The sequence below is a fragment of the Microtus ochrogaster genome, chromosome 10 (genome assembly GCF_000317375.1).
Source record: "Microtus ochrogaster isolate Prairie Vole_2 chromosome 10, MicOch1.0, whole genome shotgun sequence".
Taxonomy (NCBI): Eukaryota; Metazoa; Chordata; class Mammalia; order Rodentia; family Cricetidae; genus Microtus; species Microtus ochrogaster.
In genome coordinates this window covers 56,143,241-56,165,937 of record NC_022016.1, presented here as the reverse complement: position 1 = coordinate 56,165,937, position 22,697 = coordinate 56,143,241, and the positions used below count along the sequence as shown (strand labels likewise).

Here is a 22,697-nt window from a genome sequence, read left to right as displayed (position 1 = left end):
TGTGTGTGTGTGTGTGTATGTGTGTAGGGTGTGTGTGTGTGTGTGTAGGTGTTTGTCTGTGTGTGTGTGTAGGTGTCTGTGCCCATGTGTGCCCTGCATGTAGAGCCCAGACACATCAACACTGGGTATCTTCCCGAGTTGCTCTCCACTGTGTTCTCTCACTAAATCTGGAGCTGAGTGCACCTCTTCAGCTGACCAGAAAAGCCCAGGGACCTATGTCTCTGCCTCCCCAGTGCTGGTCTTACAGGAGCACACTGCAGGGCTAAGCTTTTTATATGGGCTCTGGGGATCTGAACTCAGGTCCTCACGCTCATGAAGCAGGTGCTGTGCCGATTGAGCCATCACCCTGGCCTCACGGTGTTTTTATTTCTACTGCATTTGTGCCCTTTTGACTTTCTCAGCCTGTCTGTTGTACTAACCTTCCCCAGATGCTTAAGTCCTGAAAAGCCTCCGTGGTCTATATTTCTCTCACATCCTATGCAGCCTGCTTTCCTTCAAACAGAAGATGCTCTGCTGCTCCTCAGCTGAGTCCTTCCGGTTTTGAGTCTCTCCCGTCCTTGGCTGATCTGATTTAATTGGCTTTGTTTTTCTTCTGCCGTTGAAAATTCTCCGATCTGTTTTGAGCAGTCACCATCTCCCCCCCCATCACAACCCCCTCTCTCTGTTCCTCCCATAAACCTTGTTATTGTTTTCACTTCCAGCCTTTTGTTTTCCGACTGCTCTTGACAGCCTGTATTTGTTTTTATCAATGTGCCATCATCTGCATCCCTCTGAGGACACACTTGTGTTTTGTTTTACGATGTCACTTGTTTTTCCAGCATCCAATGCGTGTTGCAGTGAGGCCATTCGGGCCAGATTATTCAACTGGATTCTTGATGTCCCACGAGTTCCATTGTTTGTGCCGCTTTGAGTCATAGCTAGGAGCTGGACCGGGGCACAGGACTACCTGCCTGCTTATTATCGGCTCAGCTTATCTCTCTCAGCACTGTCTGTCTCTCTAGTCCTATGAAATGGAGATTAGAGGTACTGGCTCCTTGTGAGGGTTAAGTGGGTCAGGTTTACAAACCACTTAGAATGGTAGCTGCCCCAGAAATGCCCCCAGGCAGAGAGTCCATTTTACTTAGTCAGTGCATCCCCTAAGCCTGCAGGCTTTAAGTCACCTCTAAAGGTCAAGGGTAGTAGGTGCTATGCCCTGCATTGGAACAGGGGTGCCTGATGGAGGGGATGTGGGATGGTTGCAGCTCCTGGCAGCATGGAAGAAGACTCCAAGGGGCCTTTCCAGGGGCACCTGGCCCCACCCTGATGACGTATTGGGTGTGTCCAGAGGGACCTGCTGCCATGTTCAGCCCAAAAGCTGAACAAGACTCCAAGAAGGGCAGTGGTCACCTTCTTGAACCTAGCCAAGCCCCTACACCCACCCTGGGTGTAGCCAGGCTGGAGAGAAGGTAGTTCTTGGTGTTCTTAGCCAGAGTGGGCTGGCGAATTAACCTTTCCTATGGACATGGTGAGCTCCGCAGCCTTTAGTGTGTGCTCTTTCTGGGTTCCAAAAGTTCCACCAAGACCTGGCAGTTCATACACAGTAAGGCATAGGACATGGCTTCTGCCCTGCAGTTCCGTCTGACAACAATATGGGGAATATGAGGGTCACCCCTTAATGTTGCGGCCTCCTCTCCATCTCCAGAGTGGGGCAGGAATTTTCCTTCCTACGATTTGTGGAATAGTTCAGAGTATTAGACAAAGAAAAGATGGCCAAGGCTTAGGCACCTGGTACTGCCCCTCTGACCGCTGTCTATCAAGCATCTACGGCATGCCAGGCTCTGGACCAGTGTCATTAGTCCTGTCATACAGAGGACCCCCTGGAGGCCCAAACAGTGTGGGGCATGTGGAGCCCATCTGTCTCTCCAGCCACCGCTCTTCCCACCTGCCCTTCTGCCCTTGGCCTTGCTGCGCTTGAAACAGTGGGCATCAGAGACCCGCTCTGCACCAGGGTCTTGACATGGTGTGCAGGGACAACACAAAGAGCAGACTGAAGCCCAGCCCTGGCTTGAGGGGCCACAGACAGTGGATGTCACTGGCACAGACCGCAGAGAATGCAGTGACCAAAAAGAGAGAGAAGTCCTTGCTGGAGGGCAGGAGATCTTTCCAACTGGGGGAGGGAAGCAATGGCCCAGTCCGGGAGCAAAGCCCATCATACTGGAGCTGCGTGGTGAGCTGGTGTAGGAGGAGGAAGGGTCTCAGCGGGATCCTGAGGGTCAGGAGAAGCCTGTATTCATTCTCGTGTAACAGGAGCTGTTGGAACACTTCTAAGAAAGTAACAGTGTTCAGTCCAACTAAAAAATGTGGAGCATTTTTTTTCCCAGGACCAGGCATTGTACCAGGCACCAAGAGTATATGTAAGACAGTCTTTTCCCATCTGGGTCTATGTAAGACAGTCTTTTCCTATCTGGGTCTCAGAGAGAAATTATGTCTATCAGAAATAGAAACAGAAAATCTGACTTAAGCTGCCTTTGCAGATGGGGAGATTTTTTTTTTCTCAAGGTCCCATCCAGACCTGGCCTGGCTACCCTTGGCACCTTGACCTAGGCTATTGCTGTGCCATCTTGAGACTTTCAACCATGTGGTTGACTAGTCAGTTGCTGCCGCTCCAGGCACCATGTTCCATTCTAGAAGAGAGGAAGGGGGAGGGCCTAGAAGTCTCGGCATATAAGGATTTGTGTGTGCTCCTGGGAGGACTTGCTACCTTTAAAGACACCGCCCTTCCTACAGGTCGTTAGAGAGAACTTACTGAAGAAAATGAGAAACCAGCATCTCTTTGTCTAATGGTCTCCACAGCAGAGACAGGGGAGAGGTTCAGAAACAGCACAGATCCGCCCAGAGTCCAGCAAAATGTGATCGTGTAGACATGTAGCAGAAGGTCCGAGCGGCACCTGAAGGCAGGGAGTAAGAAACAAACCGCTATCCTAGCTGTACTTAAAAGAGCAGAAGGAGTGGGGCTGGGGGCACAGATCAGTGGACAATGTGTCTGCGCACAAGCATGAAGATGTGAGTGGGGATCCCCAGAACTTACGGAAAAACCAGGTTCAGCAGTAAAGGCCGGTCATTCCAGTGCCAGGAATAGTCGATCACTGAGACCCATTGGCCACCCATCTAGTGGAATCGGTAAGTTCCCAGGTTCCGTGGTAAACCATTCCTCTGCCAGGTAAGGTGGAGAGCGCTGGAGGAAGAGCAGCCTGGGCTCTACACTCACACATGGGCCCATATGCACACACCCATGCATGTGTGTGCACTTTTACACACCTGCACCCACATGCATACACCTGTACAAATATGTGCCTGGATCTTACACACACACACACACACACACACATACACACACACTAACAACAACAGTAGGTGTTCAATGTGAAGGCCGAGAAGGAAGGGCCTTCCGGGCTTATAAAATAAAGGAAGGCACGGATATGCATAGCCATGCTTAACGACCCCATGATCTGGAGTGACAGAGGACATTGCTGCCTCAGGAAGATCAGTGGTAGAAATTCAGTGGGGAAACTGGTTGGGAACCAGAGACAGGCATAGTATGACCATTTGGCAACCCTGGTTGCATTCAGAGAAACGGAGTTTCTTGCATACAAGTGCAGTTGGTACCAGTAGCTGTAGATGTATAGAAGACGGTACAGAGCAGCCGCAGGAAGGCAGATGTGATGGTCCTTTACAGGTGTGACCTCCCTACGGGGACCTGGGACCAGTGGAAAGTGGGGAATCTTTTTGCTGTTGGACACTGATTCTCTCTGCCTAATATCCATACAGCTGTAATGCTCCTATTTGGCCAGTAAGTAGTTCTTTGTTCCTTTAACCTGTAGGGCCTCTTAGTGGCGAAGGTGAGGGTAAGCTGCAAGCTTCATTCTTAGCTGTTGGCCCCCCAGCAGCAAGGCTGCCAAGAGGAGGTTCTGAGGAAGAAGCTTCCCTGCCTAGTGGAGCTTGTCTTCCTGGGAGGAAACCGGACTAGACAAAATACCTGGCTGTGTGTGCAGCCCGGAGCCCCTGCTGCGCTCTCAGATCTGTCACACTCCAGAGCTGCTCTCCACAGCGGTCAGCCAGCAAGCAGGCAGCTGGCCCAGAGGAGGCAGAAGGCATTGGAAGCAAAGCGTGTGTTCACAGATCTTGCCGGGGATACTGGCCTCGGGCTCAGCAGCTTCCAGAAGTTTTCTTTTAAAAGAGCAACGGTGAGTTAAACTTTAAACAGTGAAGGTCGGCAGAGCTGCGCTGTGAGAGCAACCTCCTGAAGGAGCCACACAGAGCAGCACACCCAGCAGGCATCGCTTTTCAGCCCTGAGTTTGCCTTGAGTCAGGAAATGGCCATAAAGCGCCAGAAAGTTGTTTTGAAGGAGAGGAGGTGGACAGCCCGGTGGGTATAAATGTCACTTTCAGAACGGCAGCGCACTCAGTGGTGATTTCGTTTTCCATGGATGGCCTCTAGAGAAAGAAACACAAGCTACTTCAAATTATCCAAGTACAATAATCCAGCCAAACCGGCCGGAGTAGTGGAGTTAGGCAGAACACAGCCTCTGGCTGCCGGCCTAGGATCCCACCAGGTGTGAAGTCTGATGTCTCTTAGGGAATCAGCACCACCTGTCTTCTTGGCTGACACGCTGGACCCATAGCAATCCCTCCCTTAGAAATGACAGATTAAAAATAATAATGCACAAATAAGATAAATGCACAAGATGTTTCATAAAGTTATCTTTTCACTCCTGAGAAAAGATAACTGTTTCTCAAAAAAAAAAAGGACCAATTTTGTTTTTCAAGAAAGGGTTTTATTTTGTTTTTAATACTCCAGGAGACAGAAAAAACATAAGGTTGTCGCTCAGTGGCAACACTTGTCTAGTGTTCGAGTTTCTTCCTGTTGCTGTGATGAAATACTCCGATCAAGTGCAGCTTGGGAAGTTAAGGGGTTTACTTGGCTTATACTTCCAGGTCATAGTTCATCAGTGAAGGAAGTCAGGGCAGGAATTCAAGGCAAGAGCCATGGCCGGAAGCTGTTTTCTGGCTCACTCACGGGCTTCTGTTTAATTAGCTTTGTTATATAGCCTAGGACTCCCTGCATAGGGATGCTGGCAGTCACAGTGGGCCGAGCCCTCCTCCATCAATTAATAATCAGGGCAATCGCCTGCAGACACGCCCGCGGGCCAGTCTGATCTCGGCAAGTCTTCAAACTAGGCTTTCCTCTCAGATGACTCTAGGCTGTGTCAAGTTGATAGTTCATGATAACTAGGACACCTAGCCCTTGGTTCCACCCCCAGGATGTCAAAAATTAAAAACAGAATAGATGGTGGGTATTATAATGGGCTATATACATAAGATACTGTCGTTTAATTATAAAACATAGGGATGCTAATAGAGACAAATGGCTTGGTGGGGGAGGGGAATCCCTGGGAAAGGAAGTGATGGCGGCACACTGGAATGAGAAGGAAATCATGGCATCACCAGAATTAAAACCCACAGTGGCAGCATTTGCCCTGCAAGAAATAAAAGCATTCAGACAGGAGATACACCAGAGCTTGAGGCTGAAGAGGAGGAGGACGTGATGCTGCCGAGTTCTGCACGAAAAGTCACCAAGCATGACTCAGAGTGACAGCCACCAGCTGCATAAATGAAGGACAACAGGCAACAAACACGCATGGCTCGCAGTTCCAGAAGCTGGGCAGCCCACTAGCAAGTCCCTCACAGATGACAATACAAAGACAGCTCCAGGTCCAAAGTCACTTGGCACCTAAGAGAGAAGCCTGAGGCAACAGCCTGTGTCCAAAACAGCAGCCACGAGCCTAGAAGGTCACGCCACTTCTTCAGTGTCCTGAAGCCCACCCAGGTCCATTCCCCTCCTTTTGAAGAGAATTGAATTCCAGCTGACCCCAAGAACCGAAGCTAGCACCCAACAGCCCAGCTGGCCTGGAGCCCCCACTTGTCTGCCCAGCGTTTGTCTTCAGATAGCATGCTTTTATTCCTGTGTCCGCTATCACTGTCATGGCTTAACAGCGAGATCTCTGTCCGGTGCCTCAGAGGCGGGACGTTTGGTAGGGCAAGCCTGATTTTCTCCTTGTCACTTCCAGTAAGCTGCATTCTCAACTGGGGACTGGTTTTTGACACTCTCCCTCTAGCTGCTGTTCACTTACAGGCCACCTTCCCTTGAGGTCAGGACCCTCTCTCACCAGGCCAACCCTCACAGGGTGGGTGGGATTCACACTGTAGTGACAGGTCCTTGAGAATTCCCGCCCACAGCGCTTTCATTTTCAGCCTCCACCTCCCCCAGTCAGAGGGTGTGTGAAATCAACAGCTGAAGTCATCTCCACTGCCACCACCACCGCCATGTGTTTTGCTTTCTCGCTTTCTCATGCTTGCATGTCTTTCTAATGTTCGGTGGATACAGAAGAGCCATCAGTGTCCCGGAAGCCTGATGCGGTCAGATTTCCTTTAGTCTTAAGAGCACCAAGAAATTCTGGAAGGAAGGGTTTGCCTGCAAATAGCCCTGAGGGCAGCCATGGGGTTGGGAGCAGGATCCTGAGATGACAGTTCAGAGCGCTCCTGGCTATTTAGACGCAGGCTGTAGTTGACATAGAGACCAGCAGATGTGGTCAGATGTGTGACTTAGAAATCTCCCCAACCATAGGGGAGCAGGAGATGGGGAGCCTGGGCCCAGGGAATCCTCTGGCTTTTCTCTTACTTCCCCTTTATGGATTGCATCTGTATACACTGCACTATCTCAAAGACACCTCCTCTTAGAAACCCCCACCTCCTCCTAGAAGCCCCCTTTGCATCTGTGAGCTGGAAGATGGGGTCAAGGAAAGGGCTCTGCAAGCTGGTCCAGGAAGACATGGTTTCAACATGGGTTTCGGACCCTTCCTTGCTGTCTGGTCTGTCACCTACATGAACCCCTTGGAACCTCACTTCCGCCTTTGCGAAATGACGAATTAAGGCTCTCACCCACCTTCAGGAGGATGCTGGGAACACACACAAAGCAAGCAGCAAGTAGGAAACGGCCTGAAAAGGCTTAGCATTTTTTTCTCCTTGTGTTATTTCAATAGTGCCTTGTGTATGCCGCTCTTTCAGCATTGCTCACATACACTACTGTGTTTGCTGTGTCCCCTTCAGTGAGTAGCAGGCTCCGGGGCAGTGCCGCACACTCTGGACTCTGAATGAAGAGGATTATGCACAATATGCCCCATCCCTCTTCCTGAGAGATGCCCTGTTCTGTGTCTATGGCCCCAACAAGCAAGTACGTGTGTGTATGAGCTAGCCAGCCACAGGAAGAGGTACCCAATCACCCCAATACCTCCTCACCTGGGATCATAGTACAGATGCCATCTTCAAACCAATGTCAGGCCCACACTCACCTACAGGATGCAGCCCACATGAGCCAAGTTTGGGGGGCTGCACGGATCTCTATTGATCAGAAGCTCCCACCAGAGCCTATAGACTTTGATCTCTACAAGATGAGAAAAGTCTTTGCTGAGAGTGACTTAGCAAAACCAGTCTTTCATGGTTCTCATCAAGTCCCACCATAAGAGGGGTCCCTGCTGGCCCTCAGCTAAGTCTCCCTGCCTCTACTCTTGTCCGTATCTACCTGTTCTCAAGAATGATCTTAAATTCCAAACCAGACCCTGTCAGGTCTCAGAGTCCTTCAGCAACTTTCCTCAGCCAGTAGAATAAAATTCAAGCTTCTTCCCCAGCCTGCAACATCTCAGCAGGCCTGGCCCCTGCCTGCCCCTTCAAAGCCCTTACCACCTTTCTGTTGCCCAGATGCCCTGGCGCAGCTTCCCATCCGGGGACCCTTGCACATGCTGCCCTTTATCTGGGGGACGCTGCCTGCCACCTCTTAACCTGGCCTGCTGTGCTGTGGCCGGCTCCCTCTGAGCCTGCCATCTCGCTTAAATGTCACCCTCTCTGAGAGGTCTTCCACGTGTTCTGTCCCTAAAATGGTTACTCTCCCTCAGCCTTCTGTCAATCCTCTCCCCAGCATTCGTTGCTGTGGGTTCGTGTGTGAGGGAGCGTTGCCAGCTCCAGCAGCTCCTGGAAAATGGCGTTCTGGGTTTGGACTTGGACATTCTGTCCCGTCAGTTGTTTATGTACTGTTCGTGCATACAGATGACCCCCCCCAACTCCCTCCTCTCTGCTCCTCCTCCTCCTGCCCTTCCTCTCCCCTCAGCCTCATCAGTGTGAAGTTCCTGTGTGCTTATCAGATCATCCAGGCTGGACAAAATGAACATGTCCTTGCCTCCGTGTGGTCCTCAGGTCTACTTCTCATTATGGCTAGGTCTTCTCCATCCATGCCTGGCTGTCCTTGTCTTCCAGGAGATAGGTACAATGTCAAGGGCATAAGGCCAGCGTCTGGCCTGAAAGATAATGCCATGGTAACTTTGGTTTACTCTCTAGCCATCCTTTGACTAGACTGTGAAATAAAAACAAAATCTCATTTATAATGAAGCCAAAACCATAAACTTAATATTTCTGAGGAATGACTCCAAGAATGTACGAAGAAGACAACCACAAAGTAAAACACAGTTATCCGCGCGTCCCCGCCTGGGTTCATTAAGAAACAAAGATGTCTGTCCTCCGTAATACTAAGTGTGGCCGATTCCAAGTTCAGTCTCACTGGGATTGATTTTGGAAGTTGATTCCAGAAAGTTCATCTGATAGAGTAAAATTGGAGACATACCTGAATAAATTAGGGGGATAAAGATGAAGGGAACCTCTTTGTGTCAGAATAACAAAATATGAGGCTGTGGGAAGCTGCAAGGATGCCGAAGAGCTGTTTTCCTGGTCATGAGGAGCAGCGGCCAGCACAGACAAAGGAGTCCTTGCCGCCAAACAGGCCAAGGAGAGCTCTCCAGACCAGCAGAGCCTCCATTGGGACAGGTCAAACAGCCAGGGGACCCGGAGTGCTCGCTTATGAGTCTTGCCTGTTCTTGAGCCCCTGAACAAGCAAGCACGCCCTGAGCATGGAGTCACGTTAGGAAAGAAGATGGACCCCACCCCTTCAAAAACCATACCCAGGCTGGAGAGGCAGAAAACAAATGAGCACACTAAGTATGTACTGACTGATGCTGAGGAGGGAGTAAACCGAGGCTTCTGTGTCTAAAATACAGAGGAGGCCACTTCAGGGAGGCACTGGGCTAAGTTATTGCTGAGTAATAGATGATAATGATAAATATTGGTGCTGTCCATCCCAGAGCACGAAACTGAAAGCTCCAGGAAAAATATCGCAATTAGGATTTAGTTTTAGTATTTTCTTTTTTAAAAAGTAATTTCTTTTTTATTGTTTGAGGATGTCATACATGCATATAATGTACTTTGATCAAATCCTCCCCATCCCTCCCCTTCCAATTCCTGTATCCCTACCACCACTTTTCTTCCCAGTTTGCATGCTGTTTGTTTGTTTGTTTGTTTGTTTTACCTACTGAGTCTTCTTGGCAATGATGGCATATGAATGGCTGCAGGACCATCTACCAATCTCCTGGATCATTGTCTCTCAGGGACCACATACCTGAAGACACTGACTCTCCCTCCCCCAGAAGCCATTAATTACCAATAACTCCTCAGCAAGGGGCGGGGCCTCACGGGTGCCCCATCCATGGCTGAACTCTGTTCAAGTCTTGGACGGAGTTACAGCTTCTGAGAGTTCACATATACAATGCACTCTGATGCCCAGCAATCTCCTTTCTACTCTGCCTGGCTCTTACCATCCTCCCATCGCCTTCGGTGTTTTTAAAAAGTGTCCTGTGCTTATGTGTTTTTGTTTGTGTATCTTCACGTGGGCAGCAGCATACAAGTGGAGGAGAGAGGACAACATGAGGGGCTTGGCGGTCTCCGCCATGGGAGTCCCGGGGATCAAACTCAGGTCATCAGGCTTGACTGCAAGCACCCATATCCGCTAAGCATCTTGCCAGTCCTGTAATTTGGGTTTGAAATCATGGTAGAGAAGTTTGCCCTGGTATAACACAATCCCCTGTATCCTTAAAGGAAAAGATTAACATATTTGAGTAACTTCTCTACTGATATAGATACCATAAACAAAATTTAAAGTCAAAAAAGGGATACCAGACACTAGGAGATAATACTAGCACTGAAAAATATATCCTACAACAGGAGCCAATTTAGGTAAAAATAACAAATAAAGAGCTTGGTATGCAAACAGAATTTTTAAAGATAAGTAGTCCAATTAAGATGGATAAAAGGATATGAAAAAAATAAAAATGTCCCTAAATTATATTCAGAGATTTTTTTTCAGTGTTATGTAAAATACTAAATTATCTAAATTCAAAATGCCAGTGAGGTTCCATTTTGGTCTGGCAGATGGGAGAGTATTTTAATGTAGAATATATTTGCAACACTGTAATATCTGGTGTTGAAGAGATGGAGTTTACAGAGACTAGAAAAACATAATGCTGTTTGGAGGGAGCTGAGATTGACAGAGTCACATGACAGGATAATTTAACAACGCTTATTAGGGGAAAACTTAGATGCTCTTCTACTCTCCTCCCCAAACAATTATGTCTACGCGTCTACTGAAACATTAGTAGAATGGGAAGGGTCCCACCAATAGAGAATTGGGAAACAGATTGTACATTTCTATAGGAAAAAATTAAGTAGATATATATGTCCATGGTAAACTATTGAAGGAAGAGAGAGACCTAAAACCAGGGCTGGGGATGCGGCTCAGTGGATAGCGTGCTCACCCAGCATGAATGGAGTCATGGGTTCAAGCCCAGCACCACACAAATTGGGTGTAATTGTTCACACCTGTTGTCCCAGCACTGCAAAGGTAAAGGCAGGAAGGTCAGAACTTCAAAGCCATTCTTGGCTACATCATGAGTTCAAAGCCAGCCTGTCTAAAAAGAGGCAGGAGGGGCTGGAGAGATGGCTCAGTGGTTAAGAGCATTGTCTGCTCTTCCAAAGGTCCTGAGTTCAATTCCCAGCAACCACATGGTGGCTCACAACCATCTGTAATGAGGTCTGGTGCCCTCTTCTGGCCTGCAGACATGCACACAGACAGAATATTGTATACATAATAAATAAATACAGATTCCCTGCTCCCTCCTGCTGGTGGTGATGCATACTTTAAAAAAAAAGGCAGGAGGGATAAGAAAAGGGGGAGGAAGAGAGGCCTCAAGCTAGGTTAGATACATGCCCATGTTGGGGAAAACAGTACGTGTATGTGCACACTGAGAAAAGTCTAGAGGGATATGTGCTAATAGTAAGTGGGGAACCTGGCGAGCTGGTTGATTGTATGAGAGAGCCTTCAACGTTTCAAGGCATTTGTGTGCGGTTTACGTCTCTGCCTTGTGTGTGCCTCATTTTTATAATTTAAAAAGATAGATTTTTAAAGCAGTCGCGGTAAGCAAAGGAAGAAACAACGTCTGTAGAAAGCAGTGCCGTCCGTGTGGGTTCTGTGTGGGTTCCGGGGTCTCATTCATAATAATGTGCCAGGCTTGGTTTATAGTTATGATGAGTGTGCCACGGGTGTCAATGGGGAACAGGTGAGGGTCCACAGGAATTCTCTTTATTATCTCTGCCACTTCGCCAAAGTCTCAATGTATCCCCATAGTGAAAGGAAATTGATTCACAGTGTCATTGTCACCCTGATTCACGGTGTCATTGTCTCCCAGGTTTGTAGCCATAGTAACCTCAGCTGCTCAACCCCTTTTTGTCTGGGATGAATTGAGGCTCCCAACAGGCTCTGAGAGTCTGGTGTGGTGTGCACCCCCATATAGGCAGAGACCCCCTATGTTGCCTGCACTGCTCTGCAGAGATTCCCTAGTCTAGCTAGGTCTGTCTGTAGCTAACAGCTTCAACATTCTGCTCTGAGAAACCCACGGGTGGTCAGCCTCTGAGATATCAAACAGTTCTCCTTGTCTGTGCCTTTTAAAAACTGTGTGTATGTGTGTGTGTGTGTGTGTGTGTGTGTGTGTGCGTGTGCGTGTGTGCATGCCATAGCACATATGCAGAGGTCAGAGGAGAGTCCATGCCATGGCACATATGCAGAACTCAGAAAAGAATCTACAAGCACTATTGAGTTCCAGAGATGGAACTCAGGTCTTCGGGCATGGTGGCAAGCACCTTTATCTACTGAGCCTGTCTCACCAGCATCCTTGACTTTTTTTAAAAGAACCCATACCCTTTCTTGGCCAAATTCCCTCTCAATCTAGAATTATGAGGGTTTATACTCAGGAGCTTGGTCCATGGGGAGTTAGGAGGGATGAAGTGTGGCCGTGCTGACATGCACAAATCCATGCCCTCTCAACCTCATCCTCACTGCTAGTGGTCCCAGTGGATGGAGCCAGCCAACTGAAGCATGAAGATGCTTCCAGATGATGCCTCTCCTTCTCCCTGTCAATCTTCCCGGGCAGTGACATCTCCTGACCGCGTGTTCTTGGGAAGAGAGCGGTAGAGCCTGGAGTGACCACCTGTCTCTTCTCTGTCCAGGCTGCATTTCCTTGTGTTTGACACAGAAGAGGTCCACGACGTGCTACGCATCTGGGATGGGCCCGTGGAGAGCGGGGTGCTCCTCAAGGAGCTGAGCGGCCCCATGCTGCCCAAGGACCTGCACAGCACCTTCAACTCGGTCGTCCTGCAGTTCAGCACGGACTTCTTCACCAGCAAGCAGGGCTTTGCCATCCAGTTCTCAGGTATGTGCTCACCCGCCGCCAGCGCCTTTGAGCCCCTCCTTCCTTCCTTCCATCTCTCCATCCGTGGAAAGATATTATTGGCATCTGCTATGTATCTGGCTCATGGTTTATTCAAACAACTGTGCTGAGGAGCCAAAAAATATAGCTTATACAGTGAAGTGCTTGCCACACAGGCATGAAGACGTAAGTTTGAATCCCAAAATCTGTAAAAAAGGAAAAAAAAAAAAAAAAGCAAAAGGCCAGGTATGGTAGCATACAGCTGCCATTCAGTATGGATACCTGGGATACACTGGCCAGCTAAACAAGACTAGTTGGTGTGTCCAAGCCAGTGAGAGACTCTGCCTCAAAAAATAGATAGATGATAGATAGATCGATAGATAGATAGATAGATAGATAGATAGATAGATAGATAGATAGATGACAGATAAAAATTTTTAGAAAAAGGTGGAGAGCTCCTCAGGAACAATTTATAATGCTAGAGGTTGGCTTCTGGCCTCCACAGGTACATGCACACACACACACACACACACACACATACACACACACACACGCTCCTGAGTGCACACAAAAATGTTTCCATGCATGCTGCTGAGCTTACTCTGGTAGGGAAATCAGACAGACTAAGAGACACTCAGGTTCTAACCTAGAAGCACATGAGGGAGAAAAAATCCATGCTGCTGAGGTCACCATGTGTAGAAGGAGCAGTGGACTGCGTTCCTGCCGCCCCGCACCCGGCCGCCTGGCTAGCTTATGCTCCGAAATAACAACTCACAAACTGTATTCTTTTAAACGCTGCCTGGCCCATTAGTTTCAGCCCCTTATTGGCTAATTCTTACATATTGCTTAACCCATTTCTAATAATCTGTGTAGCACCACAAAGTGGTGGCTTACCGGGAAAGATTCAGCATGTCTGACCGGGTGGCTGGTTCCATGGCATCTGACTCACTTCCCTTCTTTCGAGCCTTCTGTTCTGTTTACTCCACCTACCTAATTTTCTGTCCTATCAAAGGGCCAAGGCAGTTTCTTTATTTAACCAATGAAATCGACACAAAACAGACCCACCTACTTCAGCCATGAGCATCAAGGAAAATGTTCTAGAAAATGTGTTATCCACACTCATGCCTGAAGAATGAATAGAAGGAACTCAGGAAATGAAAGAGTCTGAAGGATGGGATATCGTGCCATGGAAAGATACCACCAAGGTGGACATCAGAGGCTCTGTGGACCCCAGTGAGCAGGAGGGGAGAAAATAGCACAGCCCAGGTGCAAAGAACAGTGCGAGAAAGCAGTGGCTCCTGAAGCAGAAAGTGGTTCCTCGGGGTGACTGGAGAGAGGTGATGAAGAAAGACACATGCGCACTGGTGTGGGCTATTGATACCACAGGCCACATGCTCTGGTTCTTTCTTGAATGCAGGTCTTAGAAAGGACTGGAAGCCAAGCATGAAAGAGGTTTTGGTGACCTCAGTTCAATTAAATGTACATGACATTGGCCATTACAGAGACGCATGACAAAGAGCTCCCCCCAGATGGGCTACTCCCAAACACCAAGTCCCAAGGAGACTCATCTGCTCAGACGCAGTATCTCTGAACTTCCTGTCTCTCAATTTCCTGAGCAAAGAGTCTGCCTTGGTTTGTGCCAGCGCTTACCATAAGGCAGCTGTCATCATCACCATCCCCTCAGTCTGCTGTGCAGGGTGGGGTGTTTGCTTGACTCTGGGACAGGTGGCTTGGCCTCCACAGTCTCCCCTAGTTAGATCAGCCCCAGGTGCCCATGAGACTGTGGCAAGATGTCCAATCCCACTTCCAGCTCATCCCAACGTCTTTCTTCTCTGTGAAGACGAGCATTTATCACCATGTGTGTGGGAGGAAGGGGAGTCTCTAAGATCTGGTTAGGTTTCAGGTAGCTCCCACTTTCCATCATATAACTGACCCTCTGTAGTTAAAGTGTTGTAACCATGGATTCAACCAATCCTGGACCAAAAATTTGCGGGGTGGGGAATCAACATCTGTGCTGCGCATGCACAGACCTTTTTCTTAGGATTGTTCCTGATCAATTTAGGATAACAGTGATGTGCATATCGTGTATTAGGTATTAGAAGTAATCTCCATATGGTTTTAAATGCACAAGGGGACCACAGGGGTTATATGCAAGAACTGCACCATTTCACACAAGGGACTTAAGCATCATGGATCTGAGTATCTGTGGCTGGGAGGATACCTGGGCCAAGTCCCTCCGGGATCTTGAGGGACACCAGGAGTTGGAACTTGTCCTCATAACATATGTGCAGTCTTCTGGCCTGGCATCTCCAGTCTATCCTTGAAGTTCCATGAAATGTTACTAGGTCCAGAAAGAACCACTGTGCGGGATCCAGTCGTGTTAGAAAGAGGCTTGGTTGAGGCAAACCTAAGCAGATTATCTGAAACACTAACGCGGCTGCTGAGAGCGTTTGGTATGCTCACATTCATAAATTCAAAACATGCGCTAGGTCACAGTTTCCGAATGCATTTGGCCATGAGTGACTTTTTTGAGGCCGTCTCAAGAGACTGGCATCTCATGGAGCAAACGTTGGCAACTGCTGAGATGAGCAATAGAAGCTATGGAAGGTTCCCTGCATACAGAGAGGAGAACGTGGAAGAGAGAGACTCCCGGGCACTCTCTCGGGGAAGGAGCAGCAGGAATAATTAAAACACATGTGCATTTTCTCTGACTATGCCCGAGTTTGCGGAGACGGCTTAAAACAATGACAAAAGGCTCACCATTGTAGATGAGTCTCCCACAGATTTACATCATCTGACCTCCCCTGTGTCCTCGCTGTAGGCACGCAGGACGGTCCCCAGGCACCCTCTTCCCGCTAAGCCTCACTCACACAGCTTTATCCTGCCTTGCCCAACTTGCAGAAATCAGGATCTGTCCTGATCTCCGTTCTGAATAAGTTGCTGCAACCTCTGCCCCCCCCCCAAGCATCTCACTTCTGTTTCTCTAGCACCAGCCAGTTCCAGCCCTCCTGCCTGTCTTGCCGTGGCACCTTGTTGGCATCGTACATCATAAACTATGAAGGCTATGTCAGACCCCTCAGGCTCCCTGGAGGATGTGTCTGCAGCAGGTGTTCAAATGCATGAGGTCATGAACAGAAGGGTTCCCCAATGTCAGCGTTTCCTTTGGCAATCGTATGCTGATCAAAGTAACCCCAGCTACATAGCCTGGACTCCAAAAGGGCCTTGACAACCCTGCCCCAGTGCTCTGGGCATACCCAAGGTTCCGGAAAGGTCACCTTTCCTGTTGCTGTCATCAGTTAGCAAATACCAGAACTCCCCCTGGGAGAGGGAATGGCTTTACCACACGTGAGCATGAGCGTGCATGTTTGATGAGGGACTGGGCAGAAATACCAGGGATGATTAGCCCAAGCTTGGCTTTATTAAGTAAACACGACTAGGTAACATCTAACATCCTGTCAGTACCTGGAGGATCTAGCCTTTCCCTTGGAGGCTTTGGCAAGCTGCTCAAATCCAGGATCATTCAACAGAGAAAATGAGAACCCCGAGAGGTGAGTGGGCAGCCCGATTCAGCCATCTACAGAGCAGGCAGCAGCTAAGCTCCTCCATCTTAGAGTTTTACAGAAACACGATGCCACAGACACCGTTATTAATCCATGGTGACCGCACAGGCTGTGTGGTTTCCCATACAAGGTCATGTAGTTCTTAAGTAGCAGAGCCTGGACCCAAACCCATGTGTCCGATTCCCAAACCAAATTCTTAATCTTTGCATTTCTGTTGTCCACCATATAAACAACCGTTCTGAGTGTGGCCAGAACAGGGAGCTGTTTTTTTTTTCATCATTTACATGGATACAGCACCCCATGACCCTGGGGATGAAAGCTAAGTCTGCTTTTAATTGGGAAGGCAGAAGACGGTTCTTATTTGACTTTCTAAATAAGTTCAGCGGGTGTCAAACGGCGATGATCTGTTCGCTCATTCATTCATTTATCCAGCAAATATTTACTGAGCATGGTCGTGTGCTGAGTACCGAGTACCCCAGGGATACCGTGATGAGCAGAATTGTCTCTGTTGGCAGAGAGACGCCCGAGTGATAGACAAGGACGAGGCAAACAAGTATATTAGCCAGATTGTTACAGATTGTGCCAGGACAAGAACTGAACAGAATAGCCTGGTGGATATGATGGGGGGAGTTAGGGGTGAGCCCAGAAAAGGGGATGAAGGAAGCCTGTCTAAGATGTGGTATAGAGCTGAAAGCTGAATGTCAAGAAAGCCACGGTGGAGCTACCATAGAAGGGTCATTCCAGGCAGAAGGACCAGCAGCTGTGCAAGGTCCTATGAATAGGAAGTGGGGTGTATAGGGGATGATGTGGGGAGATTTTAAGGAATATGGCTTGAGCATAGGCATGGGACATCTTCGAAGTTGAATAAATCAAAGGAGTGTGTTTAAGGATGCATCACCAGAGGAGGGGGGACTTGAGCTAGGATGTCACCTGGGCATGGCGGCACAAGGCTGTAACCCCAGTCACCCGAGAGGCAGAGGCCGGAAGAGGACACACTCAAGGATCACCTGTGTGACTTAGTGAGATCCTAGCTAAAAACTGAAGACGTTCAAAACAGAACAGTGGTGGAGTATTTGTTCAGCATGGAGAGGCCTGAGGTTCAACTCTCGGATCACTCTTTCCAAAGGTGAGAGGGTGGGGAAGGAAGGGAGGGAGGAGCAAATGAAGGAAGGAACAAAGGGAGAGGGGCATGACAAAGAGAAGGAGGGAAATAAGACTCTATACAGGGGCTTCCGGAGCATTTCCTGCCAAAGACTAGTCTTCAGCCTTTGTGGTCCTCATGGCTTACCGTTGCAATTCCCTCTCTTCCTTCTAAGCATGAAGGCAGAGGTGGACACCGTGACCATTGTTTGTGTTTCAATAAAACTTTATTTGTGGAACTAAGTTCAGAGGCAGATTTGCCTTTGCGCTGTAGTTTGTCAACTGCATCCCAGATCTTGTATTGGGTGATATTGGTTACAGGTTTCCTGGGCTGCCACTCGGTGGTCATTTCTACCGGAGTGCTCCTGCTGACAAGACAGAATGGTTGCCTCTCCCCAGGGGGTTGGAAGGCATAGCCTGTGGAGAATCTATTTGAGCCTTCATGCTTTTGTGTAAAAACCAATGCGAATTGTATGTTCTAGGCCAAAACGGGTTCTTTTGTTTGAATATAGAATAAAATTTCCCAGTTGTGGGGTAGGGAGCTGTAAATAAACCACAGGGCCTCCAGAAAATTCCAGTCCCTGGGATCGGCAGAGCACATGCTGCGAAGGCCTTGCTGTCTCCTCTGGGCTGGGGAGGCAGCTGGGGTACGGGGACTGCCTAAGTTCTTTCTCTGCCCTCTGTTAGGCCACCACGTCTGCTGCATTTTCTTGGGCCACCTTTGCCCACGTAGTCATTCATTCCTTTGTTAGCTGATTCCTTCCTTCCACCCTTCAAGTCACTTCTTGCCTTGTAAACACTAAGTCCCTTTCAGACTTGGTCAAGTACCAGAACACAACCATCTCCTAAGTTGCTGAGCCTTTTTTTGCTTTATGTATGTGTATGTGTGTGGCATGTATGTGTAGATGCATGTTCTCATGTATGTATGCATGTCTTGTTTGGTATGGAAGTCAGAGTTATGTTGGGTGTTGCCTTAGTTGGGTTTCTGTTGCTGTGAAGAGACACCTTGATCACAGCAACTCTTATAAAGGAAAACATTTAACTAGGGCTGGCTTGAAGTTTCAGAGGTTTATTTCATTATCGTCATGGTGGGAAGCATGGTGGCGTGTAGGCAGACATGGTGCTGGAGAGGTAGCTAAGAGTTCTACATCTTGACCTGCAGGCAACAGGAAGTGAACTGTCACACTGAGCGTGGTTTGAGCATATATGAGACCTCAAAGCCCACCTCCACAGTGACGTGCTTCCTCCAATAAAGTGGCACCTACTTCAACAAGGCCACACATCCTAGCAGTGCCACTCACTCTGGGCCAAAAGTTCAAACATGAGTCTGTGGGGCCATTCTTAATCAAACCGCCACCGGCATCTTCCTGGACTATGCTATGCTTTGGTTGCTGAGAATCCTGTACGCAAGACTCTCTAGTTTGATCAGCATAGCCTGCCAGCTCGTCTCTGAGATCCCATGAGCCTACTTCCCAAGAGCTGGGACCACAGGCCAGCTGCCATGCCAACACAGTTTTTCCAAGGGTCATTTGGTCCTTATGATTTCACCACCAAGTCATCTGCCCAGCCCCCTGTCTAAGTTTTTAATACGGCCCAGCTGCTTAGGTTGATTTTGAGCTCTGGTCTGCCACTGGCTACAAATAGCTAATGTTTCCCTGAATGTGGCACAGGACTAAAGGGTCCATAGAGGGAGGCCTGACCTTAGCAAATTCCCTGTGTCCCTTGCAAGAAGCAACTCAGCACCCTAGCAGGCCAGCTCCAAAACCTTCCCAAACCCTTCTGCTCGGATCCGTGGTATTGAAACGAGATAGCAAAACTTTGTCTGTGTAACAATGTTTTATTGAAAACAAAATTCATTTCTGCAGTCATAACAGCCCAACCAGGCTTAACAAGTATACCTCCTGCTAGATTAGTGGTTCCCAACTTTCCTAACGCTGAGACCCTTTAATACAGTTCCTCATGGTGTGATGACCCCAAACGTATAAAACTATCCTCATAGCTACTTCATAACTGTAATTTTGCTACTGTTATGAATCGTAATGTAAGAATCTGATTTGCAGCCCTGTGAGGGGTCGAGACCCACAGGTTGAGAACCACTGTGCTAGCTGACTATAAATGATGTTCACGGTGAGGTATTGGTCCGAGGGTGACAGTGACGTCCATGGGGCATGTTGGAGGCAATGGTAGCAAGGAGGGCCAAGGAAGATACGCTCATAGCCACCACTGATGACAGCAGTAGGAAGGTGACAGTGGAGATGGCTAGCAGGGGCAGTGACAGACAGCACTGTTGGAAAGACGTGAGCCTGCTGGCTGCCAGACACTGAATCAGCCCCACTGCCTCTTCTGTGTTCTTGCCTCAGTGTCCACAGCGACATCCTGCAACGACCCTGGAGTTCCACAGAACGGGAGTCGGAGCGGCGACAGCTGGGAAGCTGGTGATTCCACGGTCTTCCAGTGTGACCCAGGCTACGCGCTGCAGGGGAGTGCGGAGATCAACTGCGTTAGAATCGAGAACAGATTCTTCTGGCAGCCCAGCCCGCCCACGTGCATCGGTACAGCGCAGCTGAGGGTCCTGCTTCTTCCTCCAGTCTTGGGCTTGTGGGCACCAGGCTCCTTCACACAGGAGGCACCTGCCTTTTGAGCCTGGGCCAGGAGTTTTAGAACAGAGGAATGGTAGAGAAAACCCAGTTTTCCTACCACACTCACAGGCACGCGCGTGAGCACACACACACACACACACACACACACACACACACACGCCACTACCAGTGTTACACTTTCAAAAATTATCTCAGAGAGTTGCAAGCCTGTCCCTCTGTCCCTGTCCCATCTGTCTAGGAGGGGTGGGTTAGTCACCCAAGGCCAGAAGATAGCAGATCCCAGGGGCAAAGGAAAGACATTTATTCCCCCTCTCTTAAGGAATTGTTGACTGGCTGGACTGGGGTTCCTGAGATCTGCTCTGTGTCTTAAAAAAAATCTTTAAAAAGAAAAGGCTCAAGGTAACTTGGCTTACAAAGGAAGGGGAATCTATAATCCTGCCTCCAGCTACTTGAGACAGGTGGGTGGGGAGACTTAAAAGGAGAGGTGGCAAGGAAAGACAGAGAGCAGCCAACCGCCAACTGCCCACATGTCCCAGGTGCCCACATGCCCCAGGTGCCCACATGTCCCAGGTGCCCACATGCCCCAGGTGCCCACATGTCCCAGGTGCCCATATATCCCAGGTGCCCACATGCCACAGGTGTCCATATATCCCAGGTGCCCACATGCTACAGGTGCCCATATGTCCCAGGTGCCCACATGCCACAGGTGCCCATATGTCCCAGGTGCCCACACGCCACAGGTGCCCATATGTCCCAGGTGCCCACATGTCCCAGGTGCCCACATGCCACAGGTGCCCACATGTCCCAGGTGCCCACATGCCCCAAGTACCCATATGTCCCAGGTGCCCACATGCCCCAGGTGCCCGCATGTCTCAGGTGCCTGCATGTCCCAGGTGCCCATATGTCCCAGGTGCTCACATGTCCCCCTGGGTAAAATGAACTTGGTCGTTACCTGTGCCCATGGCAGGTGGGTGGCAGGTGGACTCAGAAGAACAGAGAACCCATGGCCTCTGAGTCTGTACATGTGCCGGGCTCACACTAGACATTTGCTTAGATAACCCCATTTAGCTTTTCCCTGCAGCTCTCTGAATTTAGCACCGTTCCCTCATTATAGCTACAGAAACTGAAATAGACAAATTTGGATATCTTGTCCCAAATTGCATTGCGAAGAAACACAAGAGCCAAGATCCCCGCCCACGGCGGGCTGAACAGAAAGCCTCTCTGTTCCCACCACCCATGCTCCTATCTGCTAGAGATAGATTTGGGGACTGCCTGTGACCTCTCCCAGCTGCGTCCACACCGGAAGGTTCCGTGGGAGTGCCTCCCTGACACCTGAGGCCTTAGCTTTTCTGGTCCCGGCTCTGGGGCCTAGTGCTGAAAGGGAGACACTGAATCCCTTTTCTGGGTTGGAAATGGGTTTAGCTGGGCTCAGTGCTGGGAAGCAGGTTTGCAGAGACAGTCAAACCCAAGTACAGGAGAGGATCTGCCACCCATTGGCTCAGTGGCCTCAGAAAGATTGTTCAACTCAGCCTGGGATGCTCACTTGTGAGGGAAAATAATATTCCCTTGTGGCATTAGGGAGTGCCACCACACCCAGCCCTCACTTCATCAAATGTTTTCTCTTTTCTTTCTGCCCCCAATTCCCTTCTTGGTTTCCTATTTCAAATCCTTGGGCTCCTTTCTTCTCCTTGAGCCAGAATCCCATTGGCAGTGCTGGGGGCGGTAGTTCTGCTGGGGAAGCATCTAGAGGCCCCTTCTGAAGTCCCCTGTCCCCTAAGGTTATGGCCCTCTAGTATACTTTCCAGAAAATAAGTCCCACACCGGCATGCCCCAGAGAAGGTCTGTGCTGGGCTGAGCTGGCGGGCTACAGTTGGGCACCGAGTAGGGCAGGAGGTTAATTCCGCTTCCATTGCGCACTCTTCCACACGCAGCCTCTGGGAGTGTTCCTCGGGCTACAGAATAAATGTCTTTGCCTCTTCTCACAAACAGATTGGAAATCCCAGTGATAAGCCCCTCATTTCCAGCTCCTTGGCAGTCTGCCACAAATGGAGCTCGCTGGCCTTGATGGCCCTGCCTTACAGAAGAAAAACAAAGGAAGCAAGAAAATATTTGTCAAGCATCGTCTGTGCTGGCTGCCGGGCTAGCCAGGATCACAGCGAAATCAGCTCATGCGCTTAGAGCTCTGGCTCTGGATTCCGGCTTCCTGAGTTCAAGTCCAGAGGAGGAGGCCGACTATGGAGGCAGAAAGTGCAGGCTTGAGTCTCAGAGTGACCAGGAGAATGACTCTACCTCTCTCTGTGTATCATCCAGGAGAGTGTCCTCCATCCTCATCCCCAGCTCTCACTGGACTGTCAGTGAGACTGAGTGAGTGGACACGTCATCTGAGGTGACTGTTCTCCTCAAACGTTCTGGGCTCAGCATGGTTCATAAGATGTGTCTTTCCGTGAAGAAGACACCTTCTCCACGAGTCCTCCGGGCTAGAGCCTCTGGGGCCTGACTGGGGACTTTACCCTTTTCAGGCGCCTTTGTGGGAGCTGACCAAATCAGCAATGTGTTAAGCAACTCAGCTCTAGTACAAGCCAAGAGCCACTCCTTGGTCCACCCTTCGACCCTCTGATATATACTTTTGCCCCACCCCCACCCCCTGCGCAGACCTTACCTTCCTACAACCTCTTTGTCTATCTTGTTCTGGTCACTGCCTATCTTGTGCCTCTGGTCAC

The 22,697-nt window shown here is 49.3% G+C and overlaps 1 protein-coding gene across 1 annotated transcript in view; it reads left to right on the top strand.

Annotated features, from left to right (window-relative positions):
* Positions 1 to 22,697, top strand: part of LOC101999605 (CUB and sushi domain-containing protein 2) — a 514,736-nt gene that overhangs the window by 421,429 nt on the left and 70,610 nt on the right. The window contains exons 26-27 of the mRNA XM_026782281.1: positions 12,478 to 12,680; positions 19,738 to 19,929. Of these exons, the coding sequence (XP_026638082.1) occupies positions 12,478 to 12,680; positions 19,738 to 19,929 (395 nt within the window). The remainder of the gene's footprint in view (positions 1 to 12,477; positions 12,681 to 19,737; positions 19,930 to 22,697) is intronic.